This window comes from Molothrus aeneus, chromosome 2, assembly GCF_037042795.1.
Source record: "Molothrus aeneus isolate 106 chromosome 2, BPBGC_Maene_1.0, whole genome shotgun sequence".
Taxonomy (NCBI): domain Eukaryota; kingdom Metazoa; phylum Chordata; class Aves; order Passeriformes; family Icteridae; genus Molothrus; species Molothrus aeneus.
The window spans coordinates 6,753,036-6,772,816 of NC_089647.1; the positions used below are offsets into that span (position 1 = coordinate 6,753,036).

At 43.0% G+C, this 19,781-nt stretch overlaps 1 protein-coding gene across 3 annotated transcripts in view; it reads right to left on the reverse strand.

Moving 5' to 3' along the window:
- Positions 1-12,182, reverse strand: part of CADM2 (cell adhesion molecule 2) — a 573,596-nt gene extending 561,414 nt beyond the window's left edge. For all 3 annotated transcript variants that reach the window (XM_066571920.1, XM_066571921.1, XM_066571919.1), the window contains exon 1: positions 11,670-12,182. In XM_066571920.1, the coding sequence (XP_066428017.1) occupies positions 11,670-11,730 (61 nt within the window). In that variant the 5' untranslated portion in view covers positions 11,731-12,182. The remainder of the gene's footprint in view (positions 1-11,669) is intronic.
- Positions 12,183-19,781: the final 7,599 nt, after the last annotated feature.

A 19,781-nucleotide genomic window follows, 5' to 3' on the forward strand; every position in this document is an offset into this window, starting at 1 on the left:
GAAAAGGATTAAAAAGGTTCACACAACTAAACAAGTTAAACTGATTAGAACAAATAATCCTAAATATAACACCAAGTATAGAGTCTAAAAAGTTATTTGAATTAACTCCAAAGTCATTCAAACTGAAAATAAAAGGAAGTATATCACCAGGCTGAATAAAACTACGCCATTTGTTCAATGCAAAAGTTCTTTTCCATAAAGTAAAAAGTGTAACACTGAGAAATTATTAGCTGTTGAAGTAGCATTCTCAATGAAATCTGAAAAAATAACTTCTTCTAACATTTAAGACAGCTAAATTCATGAAAAGTAGTAGCCTGGTGTTCTCAGTCCATACTTAAGAATTCAGCTAAGCAACAAAGATGAAAGAACAGCACCACCTAGTTCTCTATTTAAAAGTTTTCAAATATCATCATCCATTGATTTATTTTTGTAATCTAAATTCACATATGCATGTGTATTCTGCAATAAAATCTGTCACACTGCCACAGGAAACAATACTAACAAGTTTGTCAGGAGTTATTAAAGCATCTGATGTAGATGCTTTACAAGGGTGTACTGTGGAAAAAAAAAAAATCAAAACCAACTTGCACATGCAAGAATGGCAGAGAATTGCAATAATACAAATCTTGTTCTGAAGCACCAGAAACACTGGATGGATTGCTCATCTTTTCTTAACTCTACTCTTGGGACTATTCCCTAATTTAGGCAAAACACTGCATTTGTATTGATTCCTCTGTACAATAGCCTGACACTTAATAGTGTTCCACATGTTCCAGATACAAAAAATATATTCATGATACAGACAGCCCCAGAGCCTCAGCAATGTGTTTAAAAAACTTGTTGCCAGTTGCTTCACAGTTACTTCTCTATTCTGCAAGCAACAGAAGCCTTTCAGAAATGGGGTGGACATTTCAGGTGTTAGCTGAACTGAATTTTTCATGTGAAAAATTCCCCTTTTAGAGAAGGAGTGGTGTGTATTGAGACAATCCAGAAGTTTACCAGGAGGCAAGAGCAGCACCTAAGAAACTGCCTACTCTTTCTATTCAAACATCTTACCCAAGTTGAAGTAGCCTGGCTGCCAAGGTTTAAATTTGATAAGCAGGTCGCTACACATGCAGAGCAGTAATTCCATTTCTCTAGACATGCTAGATTTCCTAAGTTCTCACTCAGATCAAGAGGACATTATAGCAGTGGAACTGTATTTCTGAAGCTATCTTCTGTTTTGACATTGATATTCATAAGTCAACTCCAATTTCTCATACTAACATATATTTCACTGAATCTTTTCTGTAAGCCTCTTAATTCAAACAGAGCACAAGTGACATTGATGCTTTGAGCATTCTGGGTCCTACTGCATTCTACAGTGAAATGGCTTGTCTTGTAACATTAGAGAGAAAATGGGAGTTAACTGCACCTACCAAGTGCTTTAGCTGCATTTGAATGAGATGCTCAAATCAAGCAATTGATTTCTCTTAACTCAGAATGAGGAAAATTAAATGCTGAAATGCTCTCATGCAGTACATTTGTACCAATCTGCAGAAATTCATCTCAATTCCTGGTTTTCCTGTGGTGACTTCTGAAGTACTTTCAGTTCTCATATTTATCCTGTCCTACTTATGCCTGCAGGAAATCTTCCATGTTTTGCTGACATAAAAAAAATAAATCAGGTGAATGGACAAAAGAGACTGGAGCTTTATGACCATCCCTATAAAAAGGATTTGAAACCAGTGTCCCTGGCAGGAGGCAGGCTCCAGTGCCAGGGACTGACTCCAACTGGCTCTCCTCCTCACCTCTGTCAGTACACATTTGAGGAAGGCAGAGAAGTAGTGGGCAGAAAACACCAATAATTAAAAATAAAACCAAACCAAACTCCCAAAAAAAAAGGACAAAAAAAAGGGGAAAAAAAAAGGGAAAAATAATTCTAATCCTGCTGTCACATCCATCTCAGGTAGTTTCTCCTCAAAGTAGGAAGAAGGTTGTCTTCTCACAGCTTCTGCAGAATGCACTTCCCCTAAAATCTTGACTTGTTTCATTCCATTTCTCCATTTCCTGCAGAGGGGAAGAGGTGGAAAGTCACAGCAGGAGACAGGTGAAGAGTCCCATGCATCCTTCAAACCTGCAGTCATACAGGGGATTGTTCCAGCCTGATCTTCACAGATGTCTTGGTCCTCCACAGCAAAGGCTTCTGTGTTAACTCCAGAAAGGGATGTTTAATTCCTGGAGAAAATGAGCTGCCCACATGCCCTGTCCTCCATCCATCCATCCATCCATCCATCCATCCATCCATCCACGTATCATCCATGAAGAACACGCAGGCTCTGTCCTGGCACAGCTCACTCCTTGCAGAATTGACACATCAATGTAAACAGATTAGAGAGGATCCAAGTTTGAGGCCTTTATCCTCACAATCTTAAGAAAGCAAATCCCTCATGCATACTGAGCAGGGCTACTGCTGTTTCCTCACCATCAGCCTTGAAGCAGCAAGCAGAAGGAAAAAAAAAAGGTTTGGGGTTTTTTTGTTTTGTTTTTTTGGTTTTTTTTATTGGCCTAGAGGGAGATTAATCTGCATTTATCTGTGACCAGCCAGTCACATATTTTGACATTTATTTCTGAAGGTATTTACTTTCTATAAAGAGTTTAACCAATTAAAAGGAAAAAAAAAGCCTATGATATTAATTCTAAACAAAAACTTTTCATTTGTTTACTTGAAATGATAAAGACTACTAGATTCTGTTTTCCTGCTGGGGTTTCTGGTATATTTCAGTTTGCAACAGGAATAGTCTAATGAACTTTAAGTGCATCTGCACTTCCAAATCCTGTGGTACAGCTATCACAGTAAATGAAGAATATCCTTCACAGCACATGTTCAACTGCCTTCTTTATCCAGATTTCCTGTTATTCCATTTTGCATCATATCAGGAAGAAATTGTTCTTTTGTAGAACAGAAGTATCACTTCTAACAGACAAACGCAGATCTGTACAAAATCTGGCATATCTCTTTTTCTCAAAATCCAAAGACAGCTTGGGAAATTCAACAATCCCATTGTTTTCAAGAATTCTTCTCCTCTCCCTGTCCCCAGATATTGCTTCCACAAAATATATAAGTCTAGTCACTTAAACCAATGTTATATTCCAAGCTATTTGAAATTACATTAATCTTATGTGCTAAGCATGTGAAAGTCCCATAAATAAATCTACAAGCCAGTGAGGTTTTTTATCTATCATAAATAAAAACAAATGGCCCATATAATTCTATTGATTATATGCTTTCCCAGTGGCTCCCAAATTCACCATTCAGAATGCAGCAAAGCAGTAATGATTTATAATTTGCAAAACAAAGATGGCTTAGGAAGCTGAAAATATTTTAATTTTATTCTGGTCCAATTCTAAAACTCAGGCTTATCTTATGTGGGAAGTACTGAAATTATGTGAGCTTTGGACTATTATTTAAGGAGTTAATGATATTTATTCACTCTAAGAACAAATTTTGCATTTTACACACCAAAAAGAAGCATTAACCAGAAGTTGGTAAACTAAAACCCTTACATTTACTGAGGAGAGATATGTCACATACTTGACAAAAAATCCATATAATAAGAAGAATGGTAAATAGTTCTGCAGAAGATTGGCAAATAGTCATTTTAACCCATACTTAGATTACTTATACGCTGCCTGTGTTCAGAACCAGACTATCTTGACTGTGTTTATATAAGCAGCAGTCAAGATTTGGCCTAAGACATGTTAGGCTGAGGACTCCAGCCTTCAGAGAAAACACAGTCTTTAAAGCTAATTCACGGCTAATTTGGTTTTATACCAAAAGATGAGAGACACTCTTTGAATATACAACGTCCTGTCAATTATTTCACTTGATATTTCAGTTCTGAAAAGCTTCTCAGTGTTCGGTGTTGCCACTTTTGCTACAATTGGTTTTAAATTAAAATTGAAGGGATTCCCTTTTGACTGCACACATGGAATTTGTCATTAACCACAATCATCACTGAACAAGATGGCACTCCTGTCTTGCTCCATATCAGCCCAAATCTCACCTATTTTTCATAGTGTTACAGGGCTACATGATACAAGCCTGAAGACATCAGTAACAATATTAGAAACCTGCAATGGAAAAGTTAAAAAACTGTGAAGTTAAGAGAAAACTGCAATGCCAAGAAGATGCTTCACATGTCATCTAAGAAGTGGCATGTTAGTTTAAGGTTTCCTCCAAAGACAAGAAGTTCTTTCATTCTCACTACTATTACCTTAGTTGCTAACAAAAGAATTCATATAAATGGAATATTTCAACATATTATACCATTTGATGACTTGTCACAGATTTGGGATACTTTGTTAATCCTTGATTAGTAATCAGTTTAGTGAGTAATATTTCTAGTCACTGCATTTATTCTCCAATTTGCAAATGGCTGCAGTTCATGTTTTTGTGTATTTGAAGACATAAAAAATCTCATTCAGTTGAAAGAAACTCAAGAGTGAAAATAAGTGTTTTCATTTATCAAATTCAGCCTTTCTTTCTCTGTATAAACTGAGCAAATCAATGGAGAATTCTTCACTGTTCTCCAGTGTACCACAATAAAGCACCAACTGGCATGTCAAGATTTAACTTCACATATAAAAACATACTAACACCCAGGGAAGAAAAAAAAAATCTTTAAAAAGGATAAATATGAAATGAACTTGATGCTAGAACATACTTTTTACAATCTTTTAATTAAAATAAATTTGATTGCTTCAACTAGTACAGCTTTTCCCCTGGTTAGGGACTAACCAGAACAGCCTTCCTGCCTTACAGCATAGCAGGAATAAAAGCAGGTCAAGTTACACTGTTAATCCAGCAGATGTAGGTCAGTTTGGGATAAATATCTGAACAGACAGAAAATACCACAGTGCCCGTGCCTACTACAACTGCTGCTGGGAAGTAATTTGGTCTTACTCTCTTCAGAGCTGTCAGTCAGTGGCAGTTCTTGAATCTCCAGTGCTGAACTTGGGAAAAAAAACAGAAGTTTTAAGATTCCAATGGGTGTGTGCAGCTGCACTGCCTATTCAGCTTCTGCCAGAAGCAGCAGCAATAATGCAGTGCATCATACTTTGATGATAAAGGTGTAACTGTATCTTCATAAGTGGTCACAGATATTTTTTGCATGTAGCAGCAGACTCTGGTTCCTTCACCTAACGTTTAGTAATTGAATTACCATGATTAGAAGCATTGTTTGATTAATACTGTGGCATATAAGAGGTTTAAAATATCACCAGGATATTTTTACCTCTAACATAAAAAACAATCTCTCCTGCACTATCCTTCCCAACAAAGTGTTTATACAAAGATGATGATAAAGGGAATATCAAAGCTATTTAAACAACCATACTGGATATGTGATGACATACACTGCTTTACAAAAAACCTAAACCTTGCCAAATCCATTCAGAAAAACAAAGGAAAAACTGTAGAGTAGTTCAGGAATGTATCTCCACATGAACAAAATTTATACAGCAAAATGTTTGGCTCTGAAAGAACTTTAGGGGTTTGAATTAAGAAACATACACTGTAATTATTTTTCTGAAACTGAAGAGCAGCTGCCTATGGACAGCTAATAATCTCTATCAGCTGTTTAAGGAAAAAAAGGATAAATCTAAATTGAGTATTAAAAAAAACCAGAAAAAAAGATGAATGCATGAATTTATAGTAATGTAAATCTATATTAAAATTGATTTGCTGCTACTTTGAATGCAAAAGTTATAAAAGCACTCACACTCCCCAAGAGCCATTTGATTAAACTAGAAACCAGTAAACACAACTCACTGTTGGGAGGAAATTGTCTTTCCCTCAAAAATCCTCAACTTGTCAAGACAGCAAAAGCATTCCTAAATAAGACTTTCAAAGGTCCCAAGGTCTCTCTTTTGCAAATAAAAGGACAGCAAAGGATGCAAGTATGATTTTTTTTTCTCACATTTATAGATTAAAGAGAAAGTAGATGGGAAAATAGGTAGACATGCCACCTACATTGTTCACTAACCCCTCTGTAGCTGTTCTGAGTTCCACATGCTCCAAAGTCCTACGCACCAAACTCCAGCATTAAAGGAGAGCACCAGAAGAACAGCTACAGAGCCCCCAGTGTTTTTGTCCCTGAAATAAATGTTCTCTCCTTCTTTCAACCCCCTTAGAATGCTATAATGATAGTGGCTTATGCATTGATATTTAAAGCACCCATCCTGAGCTTAGTATGCATTAACATAAGAGCAACTGCAAACATTTGGGCTTCGTCTTTAATTTTCATTTATAAAATGAAGGGAAAAGACCCTGTAATAGGTTCAGAGGGGAAAAAAAGGGGAAAAAAACCAACCCTACAACATTAAGGATCTTTACAAAGACACACATTCATTTTTGAAAATACTCAGTTCTTTCCAAAATGTTTTCATTATATAGAAGGGCAAATTCCTGAGAGAAATCATGATTTTACAATTTATTCCTTGCCACTGAAATGTGATATTTGCCTTTCTTCCTTTCAAACACACCGCAAAAACTCCTTGGGAAGATGGGATATGCTCATTAAGATCATACTTAATATCAATGCAATCCCAGAGGATACACACACTAAACTGTGTCTAATAGTTTTGCCATTCTGCATTTGTTTTAGGATGTGTATTTTAAAAAGCATGTCAGTGGCAATCTCTTTACAGAAGACCCTGCATTGTTTTGAGAGGACCTAACTTTTGGGCATTTCTGCCTGCTGTTCCACTCAAAACAAAATTAAAGTAATCCTTCTTTCTCTTGGAGAAGGCATTAAGAGGACAACAACAACATCTCCTATTTGTACATTTTTAAGTGTTAGATGGAGAGGGAGTCACTATTCTAGTTCAGTCAACCACATTCTGGTTGGTTATACTGCTATTCTTTTTGGCAAGCACCTGAAGTCCACATCCATACCATACATAACTGCTGTTACCAGTTACTTAATCAACATGTCTAATGCACAGGAGAGAATAAGGAAAAAAAAAAAAACCAAACCAAAACCACCTCAAAATCCAAGCTCCAATTTATATAGCAATATTAAAAGAATAACTCTCATATTAAAAGAATAATTCTTTGGTGGAAAGAATAAGGGTCATCTCATTCAGCACATTTTGTCAATAGTAGGATCAGGCCAGAGTGATGAGAAAGCTAATTATGAGAACTAAGGCTTCTGTAACAATAAACTATAACTTAGAGACATTTGCAGAACATTATCATGGATTTGCAACTGACAAGTAAATTTAAAAGCAGGCAGATTCACTGTTCTACATTTCTGAAACAAGATTTTTTAAAAAGAAGAAAAAAACTAACAGGCAAGTAGAAGAGAAAAATGTATTTGCTTCAACAGAAGTGCTTCTGTTGATGAGCACTTCCATGGAGTTATTTCTTTGGTGACAAACTTCAAAACTGTTTATTGCTAATTTCATGGTAGAAACTTGATAAATACTTGGAGTGCAAAAGTGATAAATATTTGAGTGAGTAATCCCTATTCATGTACTCTACAGGGAAGTTGTGGGTCATTATCAATGGGAATATGGATTGTTTAGTTACTTCATGTTTTAAACCTGAACTGCTATAAAATGACTAACAATAAAAAGCCACGAAGAAATCAAGCAAAATAATTCATAAAATATGAGCCAACCTGAGAACTAAGCAGCTAATAAGCCTACCTAGCCCTGGTTAGATTGATGGAAGTCATATAAAGACAGAGACAACCAAGTCGAGTAAAAAATGTTGTTTCAACTTGTGTCTAAAATATTCCACATAGAGACTGTACTAGAACTACTACTGTATTTTATTATGCAATTTTTTACGCCCTCACAGTACCAACAGAATTAAAACTCCATGCATTTGACTTGCTGTACACTGTATTAGCATATGAACGCCTAGCTGTCAAGACAACCCCTGTGCAGGCAGCCTTGGGTTGCCAAGGTTTTGCTAACAGAAATCCAACTGAAAATTGAAAACAAAGTCTAAACACACAAGATATTGAGTGATGTGTAACAACTTCATCTTAAATCAGCTTAGGCCATCTCATAAGCAGTCATATCCATGTTTGTCCAGGTTTGTTTGCAGGTTTTTTTTATTCTGCTTGTAACAGATCCGGGCTAATGAAAAGAGTCTCACCCGCAAGCAATTACCTGTCTTGGCTGATTTGTTGCATCAGTGGCCACAGTTTCTGACAAATTAAAGAGTCCCTATATTATTTTCATTAGTAGACAGGTTGCAAGCCTTTGAAGTGTCTGAAGCAACCGCACTGAGAAGATTTGCCCAGTGTTGGCAAAATCTTGGACGTGGATCGTTTACTCCCACACATGGCACTGCCCAGAGCCGAGCACATTAAGGCATTAGATGCCATTTGCATTATCACACAGCAGGGGGCTACAGAAGCTACAATTCCAGGATAATCCTAACCTGTATCTGTATCCTATGAATCCAGCAGAACTATTTTTATTGTAGCAGCTTCTCACGTGGCCACTCTTGACAATGACGAGCTTACTCGTCAGGTTACATAAAAACAGCTCAGATGAAGCACTTGAGTTATTCTAAAAACATGCCTCCCATACAACTGTTAAATTTTGTTTCAGACTACGTTCTCAAAGTCAAAAGACAATCAGAAGAGAAAAAAAAAAAAAAAAACAAAAAAAGTAAGGCTGTCTGTAAAAATAAATAACAGGTTAACCTCCTGGGACATCATTTAAGTACGCCAGGCTCATTACAGCGCTCTAGTTAAGAACAGCAGCAGCCAGAGATCCCCACTCTTTTCACGGCAAACACTGGAGAGGGCAGAGCAGACAAATACCATCCCCGAACTCAGCTGACAAACCTCTCCCCAGCTCCACATGTTCTTACTCCCTCTCCCACCTCTGTGGCTCCCCTTTCACAGCAAGCAGCTGACACTGGGCTCTTTTACTTCTTGTTTGCCTCCTCTCTGAAGGGACTGCTTGCTGCTAATGCTATTCCATGCACAAGCTGAGAAGCATTATTCTATGTCCTCTTCCCTCAGCTGATGCTTCATCAATACTCAGGACAGATTCCTTGAGCAAGTCTCCCAACAGATCTTGCCAGAAAGGAAAACTTCCATACAGGACACGTGTCAGCTTGACTCTTTGTCACCTTGTTTTTAATTAGCTTCAGTTTCACCACCAGAAACCATCGGTAATTACCGTTCAGAAGTGCTTCGGATCCTCAGGACAAAGATGTTATTCCCATCAGAGCCGACAGAAAAACCTGCATGTCCCATGGCCCACAAACAAAAAATTGGAGGAATCTAATAAATCCATTGAGCCTCTTCAAAATACAGTTTGGGCAGGTAAATCAAGCCAAAGGGAAAACTACTTTTAAATACAGCTATTAAGCTATCAACAAGAAATGTGTCTAATGGTAACTGTGTCTGCTACTTCTGTCAAAATAAATGGCAGAAACTACCAAAACAACGTTTACAAAGTTGCACTTTAAGGTGGACTGAAGGAATTTGATATTCTGTAGGATACAGCTGCCACTGAGGACAGTCCTACGGAATATATTTATTCATCTCCCCCATTCTCCTTTACCTCAGGAAACAAGGGTTGGAGAAATTACTTCCTCTCACTTCTGCCTGAGTGTTACAGGTTCTTTATATCCCCCTGAAAGAACACTCTGGTGAAGTGTGGTACACAGAGAGCCTAAGTATTTCTGACTGAAGTTTTAATCAGGAGCTGAAAAAATAATTGTGTGAGAAACTGAAGGGAGGGGAGATGTTTTACACACGCAGAGGGCAAGCTGGGTAATGTGTTAGGCATCACTTTTCCCCATCTGCAAGGACAGGCCCAATCTGGTTATTTTCACACAGTCACAGACAGATTTTTGCACTACACCCCATTTCTTTGCAACACGTTTTTTACCTGATGCAGTTCACAGAGTTACATTCTGCCTGGCACACTCTCTAAACTGCAGTGAAAGACATCACTTTTTAATCACTGGTTTACTCCTAAAGCTGTGCCGCGCTGAATGCGGCTGATTGCATCTTAGGAAAGATCAAATCCTCCTCCTCCAGCAGCAACCCTGATTTTATTGGTGACAGAAAGTCAGTCCAGAGGCTTCCCACCCCCAGCTCCGTTGCAGGGCAATGAATTGACAATTCACAGGGAAATGTAAAAGGCATAGAGGAGCCCCCAGGTGCAGCGCGCCGCACATGCCCCCATAAATAATCCTGTATAGCACCAACACAGCGGCTCCTTGTGCGGTGACGTACCGGGCAACCCATAAACATCGGGAAAGAATACAAATAATCCGCCCGACGGCCCCGTCCTCCGCGGCTGCCCAGCGCACTCCCTTCCCCTCCCATTCCTTCTCGCCTCCTCGGCCGGGAACTTCCCCGCGAGGTGGAGCGGGGGCACTCGGGGGGGGTCGGGACGATGGGGATGGCAGCGGGGGAGGCTCCCGCGATTCGGGAACCCGGGCGGCTGCCGGTGCCCGCGCTCCGGGCTGCCAGCCGCGGCTCCCTCCGGAGAGATCGCCCGACACATGACGCAGCCATGTGAAACGCCAAATATATTAAACTTGACGTGGAATGGCATGACGGAGGCGAGCGGGGGGAGAAATAAAAAAGAATAGAAGGGAAAAAAAAAAAAAAACCTATAAGGCCACTTAGTTTAATGGACTCTTCGCTTCTCCTTGCCACACCGAAACACCGAGGGAAGGGCTGGGAGATGCCCCGCATCCTCCCGGAGGAGCGGGGTCCGCCGGCGAGTTGCAGCGGGGTGGCTCCCCGGCCCCCTCCGCACCCGCCGGGCCGCGGGGCCGCTCCCCGCCCGCCATCCCGGCAGCGAGGGGGCAAACTCCCGGCGGCAGCGCAGCTCAGCGGGCTCGGCGGCCGGCCTGGCTCCCGCTGGAGCGGGAGAGGGATGGGGGAGGCTCCCCCGCAGGCAGCCGCGGCGGGCGGTCACCTCGCAGCGCGTCGCGGGGCTTCCCTGCGCGGCGGCCGCTCCATCGCACTTGGCCGGATAACGGGGACGAGGGGGAGCGGCGGCGGGCAGCAGGGAGAGGGGAATACATCCAGTCTGCAAACTAGCTGCAGGAGGAGCCGCCTGGAGCAGGATGGCGAAGGGATCCGGGCTCATCCGATTACCCTACGCGCACATTCGATGCCTCGCACACAGACACGCACTCCCGGCGGCGGCGGCGGCGCAGCGAGGCGCGGGCACCCCCCCATCCCGCCGCCCCCCGCCGGGGGAGCACGGCTGGAGCCCGCACGTTTCCCCGGGATGCCGTGGCAGCCCACACGCCGCTGCCGCGGCCGCACTCGCACTTTCGGGGGCACGTTCGCGGCGGGCGAGCGAGGAGGTGACGGCCAGGCGGGGGGCGGCTGCAGGGGTCGGGGTAGGTGGAGGAAGAAGCGCGGAGGGCGAAGGAGGGCGGGAAGAGGCTGCTGAGGGAAGGGCAGGAAGGGTTAACAGCCGTGCGGCGCTTCGGCGCTGGATAGCGCTACCCGAGCGGGAGGCTGGGGGCGCACGGCGAGGGGGGGGAAGCCGGGAGAGGGGCGAGGGAAGGAGCGGGTCAGGAGTGGGGCGGGGGGGAAAATCTGGGAATACCCCGGGCCGCAGCGGTGCCCCCCCGGCGTCCCTCCCTCCCCGCGCGTGGGGCAGGGGTGGGGAGGAGGCGGTACCTTGTACGAGGATCCCGCAGAGGCTGTAGAAGCGCAGGAGCGCGCCGGGCTTCAGCCGCATCCTGGGGGCTCCCCTCGGGCTGGGTGGGCGCCAGGCACGCAGATCCGCAGCCTCCCGCCGCTCCGCTCTCCGGGCGCTTCCTTCCCCCCGCAGGAGCCGCCGCCGCCGCCGCCTCCGCCGCAGTGTCTCCCTCGCTGTATCCAGTGGGGTGAGGAGGAGGAGGAGGAGGAGGAGGACCAGGGTCGCGGGGGTGGATTGGGGAGGGAGAAGGAGAGGAGGAGTAAAGAGCGGCTCTCTCCGCTGGCTCCGGCGCTGCTGGGCAGGTTCAGGTTCCCACCGCGGAGCGGTGCCAGGTGCCCCCGCTGGCTCCCCTTGCCCCTGCCGGCGTGTCCGTCCGTCCGTCCGCCTCTCCGCTGGCCTGTGGCAGGCTGTCCCGTGCCGTGCCGCCGCGGGGCGGCGGAGGCGGGGGGAATGCGCAGGGACTCCGGCTCCGCTCCCGCTCCGCTCCAGCCGCTTCCCGGCGCGAGACACAAGGGCAACCTCCGCTCGCCCCGCCCCTTTCTGCGCCTGGCCCCGCCCCCGGGCCCGCCCTCCCGCCACACCCCGGCCCTCCCTGCGCCGCGGCCACGCCCCCGCGGTCCCTTTGGCTCCGCCCCCGCCTGTCAGGCCCCGCCCCTCACCCCCGGCCCGGCCCCTCGGGCGGGCACGTGACTGGAGCGCGGCGCTGCCCAATGGCCGCAGCCCGGCGCTGGCCGGGCAGCCAATGAGAAGCCGCGTTACAAAGCAAAGGCGCGCGCCCCGCCGCCGGGCCCGCCTCGCGCTCCGCTGAGTGACGGCCGGCCCGGACCAATCGCGGGGAGCGGTGGCCGCGCGGCGGCGCCGCAGCCAATGGGCGGCGAGAGCGGCGGGGGCGGGGCGGGAGCGGGCGCTGTCCAGGGCCGGTGCTGAAGCGGCGGCAGTGCCGGGCGGGACGCGGCCCCGGGCCGGGGCTCGGTGGGGGACGCGGCCCCTTCGGCCCGTCCATGCCTAAAGCCCCTTCTCCTCCCTCGGCTCTTCCTCCCCGAAAACAGCAGATGAAAGAAGCGCCGGCTGAGTCTCCGTGCTCGTGGGGGCGAATCCCGTGCAGGTGCCCTCACCGCGGCGGCCATGAGATCCAGCCCCGAGCAATGGCGATAAATATCCCTGGACTGTGGGCGGACTCTGCGTGGCGTGGAGAAAGTTTTTTCTGTGAGGGTTTCTCGGGAGGGTTGGTGGCATTCAGCTGGTGGTCTGGAATTCCTAATGTTCCAAAAGATAAAGCGCTGAATGCCATGAGAAATGCAAGAAGGCAGGCAGCCACCTCACCTTTGTGTAGCTGGTATTTAGCACAGCATTTTGCACAAGTGAAATCAGAATATCTGGGTTTGAAGTTGCTGGATCTGTCTCTGTAAACACCCTGTGGAGGAATTGTGTTGCCTTTTATCCCATAGAAAGCAGGACTCCCCTGTGCCCAAATAATGACCAGGCATTTCTCCAGGTCTGGTTCCATCCTTTTCCTGTTGAGGTTTTCTCTCCGACACCATGCAGCATGTTTCCCTCAGTAACTCTCTGAATTCCCACCTTGATGTCCCAGGCTTTGACAGCAAAGAGCTTTGCGGAGATAAGTGGTGAAATAGTCTTCCCTACAGGAGAGGGAAGCTCTTTAGAAGCTCATTTCTCTGAAGGGGGCACGGTCTCAGATCGTCAAGGAAGTGCAATCAGTTGTCAACTTCACCTTGAAGAGCTTGCACAGGACTGGGATCAGGGAAGTTATGCATTCTGCAGTCATATCCTCCACTTGGTTCATTAGCAAGTGATGATTATGCCTGGCAGCAGTTGAGACTGCATCAGGATTTTTACCGAGTTCCCCCAATCTCCAAAAAGATGCTCACATAAAATGCAGAATCAAATTAAAGAATCACCTTTTAAAGTTCTAGCATTCGTATGGTTTGGGAGCAAAGGACCATCACATCCATCTCCATGCCTTTGGAGGGTTATGTTAACATTATAGAGGATGTAGCACTGTAATGTCCCCTAGGACAGGGAAGCATTTGTAGTCTTCCTCTAAAGCATGAGTAGACATTTGCTTTACTTTTTTTTTCTTTATTCTTTTTTTTTTCTTTTTTTTTTTATTCTTAGTGAAAAAAGACACAACAGGCAAAGGTTTTACAACTCTTAGAGTTCAGTGCAGGGTCAGCAGTAATGAATGAGGCATGATTATCAAAATATTTTAGAAGACTTACAGAAAGGATCAAGTCATCATTTTTAAGGCAGCCCTATAAATGTCAGCAAATGTTGGTGTGGGGTTTGTTTTTTTTTTTGGTTGGTGGTGGAGGAAATTAAAAAACAATTCCCACAAATCCTTCACTAAGGCAGGACTGTAATCCACCCTGAAGTGCTTTTGCATTAATTATGACAGCTGATAGCTCTGTACTTTTGACAAGACATACTTTTGGTTGTAGTCTTGTTCCAGGAAACATTATAGGAAAGATACAAGAATCTTCCTAACTTAGTGATTAAAAGCTGTAGAAAGGGGTCCTCTGGCAGGTTAGGAATGAAGTGCCTGTCTGTACTTAGTAGGGTTTTCAAGTCTTTGCCATATTAGTACACTTGGAAAAGCTGATCTGAGTATTTAGAAACACCTTTTCTTACCAGGATTCAGTGACATGGACGTAATGTCACACCTCATGTCAGGAGCATAACCAAAAATTCTGGTTCTTGCCATTCTTTTCTGGCTCAGGTGGGTCTGAAATGAGCTAGCAACATGTTGATAAATAAAAAAAAATCCCAACAAAAGTCCCTGGTTTTTTTTACTGACTATATATCTGAAAAAATGTGTGATTAAAATCATTACAGCTGCCAGATATGATGCCATACTTCTCCTGATTAACTCACCTGTGTTAATTTGATGGTTTCTGTAGGCAGTAGCACATCTTGTGACATCCAGTGGCAGCTGATACCTAAACCAACTTTGCAATTGGTCTGTGGGGCAGCATGGCCAGAAGCTCCCTTGGATCCAGACCAAAATGGCAAGAGGGATTCTTCAGGAAACACACTTCAGGACAGTATAAAGAGTAATATCCTAAAATACCAATAAGAGATAACTCTGAAAATCAGGTGCAGAAGGCAAACATTCTATCACAAGCAGAAAAATGTTCTTCCGCATTATCCTGTTGTGCACCAAGTTGACATGTACAAATATTCCTGATGCTAAACAAAGCAAAATAGTTTAATGCCCAGACATGATCAGAAGGAGTTCTCAGGTATTTCCTCTTACTAACTGGTGAATAGCAAGTTCCCCAACTTATCATAAAACCACCCCCAGACAACAGCTGAACTCCACCTCTTCTAGAGAACCTCTAGAGTTTGCCCTGGAGGACAAACAAAATCTGAAGGGATAATCATGTTTTTTTAATGATGTTCCTTGATAGCATCACTAGTCAGTGATTAGGGAGGGGAAACCCAAGGAAAACATATTAGGCAAAATATGGTTTTGTGGGATTCATCAAACTATGGAAGATGTATAGATAATTTATGGAGAAAGAAACTTCCAGTGTTACAAGCTGGGAAACATCACTCTAGAAACAATTGTTCTGTGCTATGTCCTATAATATATGCTTTAAAGTAAATTTTGTTTTAAAAAAATCTAGGGTAGCAAAGAAGTAGTCACAATATGGTTGCAGAGTACCAAAACCAAGCAAAAACACCCCACAGGAAATAAGGAGAAGGCAAGCTGCTAGTGACAGAAGTTAGAGACAGATCCTATCCTGAGTTGCAAAACTGCTAATCACTCATGATCACATTTGAAACAGCAGTCTGGAAAGTAAGATTTATTTACATCTTTCAGTAGAAAAAAATCCTGTGAGAAAACCCCATTGCAGCTGCCCCCTAGCCTTGAAGAAATCTCTGGCTGTATAGCAGCCTCTTGCATTTGTCCTTAACAAGTGCTTAATGCTTCTGTTTGCCCCACCATGAGCTCCCCTCATGTGGAGGGTCCCTACATCCAGGAGGGATCACAGGAAGGGCATTTCCTGGCCCAGTGCACCATTCCTGGCCTATGTAGAAATCAGAGCACCAGGGTTCATCCCTGGAGTCTGTGCATTTCCCTTTTGCACTGCCTTTTACCTTGTGTTTCAGCAGCTGCAGCAGAAGAGTTGGAGTTTTGTTTGTTTTTGTTGCTCTTTGGGGTGAGAAATTTTGAGTGGTAGAGGTAAGTCGCTGTTGTATTTAATGGTTTGGGTTTGGTGGAAGATGATTACTAAAATAAAAAAAAAGCCCAGATAACATTTACTTACCAGATGCCAGCAAAAATGCAATGGTTTGAACAAATACTGTAACTACTAATTTAGTTAAATCTATCCAACTGTGAAAATATATTGGCGTGAATAAAAATATATAGACATGAAACGCATTGCACATTTTTTTTTTGTTTGAAAAAAAAAGAAATTGGCTTCAGTAAAGAGCAATTGAAGTTTGAAAATATGCTCCAGAGAAGAAATGTGTTCATTTCCATAAAACATATTGGTGTGTAAATATACAGAATGTATCAGTTCCAGAGCAATATTATGAATTCAGTGAAATTTTGTTCTGTGTTAGTTAGTAAGATGAAGCAAGTAAAAGGAATTGCATGCTGTGAATACTACATATAAAATATGTGTGGGATGAAGTCCCATTTATAAAGCAATTATAAATGTGAGATATTTCACAGACTTTTGGAGTAGAAAAAAGTCTATAAAACAACCCTGTCAATGCAATGCCAATGCAAAGTAAACCAAGGTCAAACCTCACTGGTATCATTCTCATTGAAAAATACCTAATCTACATTTCGAGTTGGTGAATATAATTGCAGAAGAGAATTACCAATGATGAGTGGAAGCAGAAAATTATCTTATTCATTACCTGACCTCTCATCCATATAATTTGTGGAATGAAGACACAGAAAAAATGGTGCTGTTAACATGATTCTCCATAAATTCTAGTTAGGTCTCCCTCTTCCTAGAGTGTTTGATAATTAGCAGAAGTGTGTGCTTTCCTATGCCTTCTCACCCTCAGCCAAGAAGCAACTGCTTGAAGAAATGTTACTTCCTTACCCAAAACGACAGAACCTGGGAGTTATACAACTTTAACAGCTTTTGTAACATTATTTCCTTATGATTTTTAAAATATTCCAGCCATATTGTGGAATGCAGAGGGTGGTTGGGCACTGGAACCCCAGGGCAGTGGTCACAGCATCAAGCCTGACAGAGCTCAAGAAGCATTTGGACAAGTCTCTGAGGCACATGGTGTGACTCTTGGGGAGCCCTGTGCAGGGTCAGGAGGTGGACTCAATGACCCTGATGGCACCCTTCCAGCTCAGGATATTCTCTGATTTTCTGGTTCTATGATCCTTGTGGGGCCCTTCCAATGCAGGATACTCCTATGATTCTGTGTAATGCGTGTTACAGTTAGCCACAAAAACATATTAATACATGGAATTAAGTCGACAATAATTGTGTTTGAACAGATTTACATATAGTTTAGAATACATCCCAGCTAATATCTTTGGAATATGTATTTATCCAATTATCTAATTATTTTTTTTTATTTCTAATATTTTGTAATTTTTACTTGCTCTGCCTTTTATTATATATGCAGAGATTATATGATGTGTTGCACAAAACCTCTCTTGCACTCAGCTGACGTGACAAAAAAGTTTTCAAAAACTCAGTAAGAAGGGAGTTGTTCCTTCTGTAGAACATCGTGCCATCCATCATACTTTCTCAAGAACAGCTCTGATTATTGACACCAGTACAATGACTTTCTCACATGTTCTGATAGTACAAAGGAGGCTCTAGATATTTAGATCCAACATTTGGGTTTTTTTGAGACTAAGATTTTCATACTAGTGCATCCTAAATTGAAAATGTTTTCCAATACAAGCCAAAGTATTTTAAGTGATCCAGAGTAAGACTCATAGAATTGAACAAATACATCAGTTTGCCCATACTAAAGACTCCTAAAATATTTGTTCAAGCACATCTATGCTTTTTAAAACCAGGCTGTAAGAATTCAGAGGAGCTTTCTGAAAAGAGCATTTCTTTTGCTGTCTCTATAAAAATTGGCCCACAGCATAAGCCTCAGGGAAATAAAAAAATGCACACAACTGACTTTAAAGATAATAGCCTTTATTATTTCTATGCATTCTGCCTCTGCTCAACAGTCTCCTAAGAATTAGATGATCTAGCAATGAAATACAGCTAGACTGGATTACCAGTGCTCTTTCCAGCAATGGGAATGAGACTGTAATTCTGTCAGATGGGTGGTGTTAGGTACCACAATTAGGAGCAGAAAGAGCAGACTCTGTCTGACCTGTGTCTAACCAGCTCTGATGCCACAATCACCCTTATTGAAGACCTGCTTTACTGTGTCCTGGCTTGCACACCAAAGAAACCAGGGAATATGAGAAATTGTGTGCTCCAGTTTTTGCTCTTCTGTACAGTCAGGATTCCGAGGGCTTTAATAACCCCTAATGATCCTGTTCACCTGGGCTTTCCACCCACACTCAGGAGCTCTGTTTGAGCTGAGCTGTGTTTGGACAGTGCATGTCTCCAGCTAGTCCTGCTCCTATTTGGTTATGGAAGACTTTGAGCCAGATTTCAATCAATTTCTTGATGCTGTGAGCACTGATCCTAACCTTGGCCTTCTCAGTATGATCTCTGACCTGCTCCTGTACTCTGATGTTGCCTTACAGCCTTGCTGGGCTCTGCTAAAACCTCTTGGTCTGTCCTTGCTCCAGCACTGTGAGACTGGACTGTGGATGCTGAGCATCCCTGTGTTCCTGGCTCACCTTTCCTTGGGAAGCAGTCCTGCTCCTGTTAATTCCCAGCAGATGTAGTCTGAGAGACCACAGTTCCCAAGGAGTTGGAAATAGATCCAGGTCTTTGGTTTCAGAGATTTGTGTCATCTTTTGATCTGCTGACGCTGGGCAGAATCAAAAGGATGTCATGTGGTACAAAAAAAAAAAAAAAAGAACAGAGGAAAAATCCACCAGGGAGGAAGGTAAAGTATATTCAGACAAATTATTTTGGGAGACTAGCTCTAGAAAAGTACAAGTGTGATGGAAGGTCAGGGTAAAATTAGGACTTTAAATTATAGGTTGAATGTATGGAAAAGACTGGCATAACGCTGAGGTTGAAATCTGAGGGAAGATAAATTGTTAGTAAGGACAACCAAGGTGATGAGAACATGTTGAGACCCCAGAATGGAAGGAGTTTGTGTCATCCAGGTGAGGAATTTAGGACCAGATTATCTAGGAAATAAGAAGGATAAGATAAATCTGAAGGCAGAGTAAAGCTTCAAAGAGGAACTTAGAATCCCTGAGTCCAGAAAATTGACTGAGGAGCTATGGGAGGGGGAGCATGAGTCAAGACCAGAAAACAAGTAACAAAGGCAGCTGTGTGGTGATGAAAAACCAGAAAATAAAGTGCAACAGTAAAAAAGGTGAGAGCAGAAAAAAGAAGACACAAAGCACAGAAAGAGAAAAATCAAGATTTAAATAGTACAACTTAGCATGAGATGAGGAGCCAGAGGAATGGAAAGGGGAATGATAAAAGTAGCTACTGATAGATGAGATAAACAAGGGGAATAACAAAACTTCAGGTTTTAAATAAAAGGAAGAAATGTCGGTATCCAAATTGTTTTGCAGGGCCCGAAACTCATTGTTTCTCACTTTCATAATGCATCTTCTTTCAGTAAATATCTGAGATTCATGATCAAGTATTTCTGAAGTTACTGTCTCCTCTAGGAAACAGCAATTTTCTATACCACTCCCTAGCTGATGAGCTCAAATGAAGAGATGTCAAGTAGATTTAAAGGCTCTATGCCCTCTGGTGATCTGCATGGATATCAATGTGCTAACATTTTTTCTTCTTTGTTCACTTCCATAAATTTTAGGGAAATACATAGATTTGCTGTAAGGATTTTACAGTTAGGAGATGGTCATAATGAAAGAAATGAACTTGTTAGTTATACAAACTTTATGTTACTTTTGCATTTTTATATGATGAACTAAAACTGCCTGGCAGCTCTTCCGTCTGTTTTCTTCCATGCCTTGT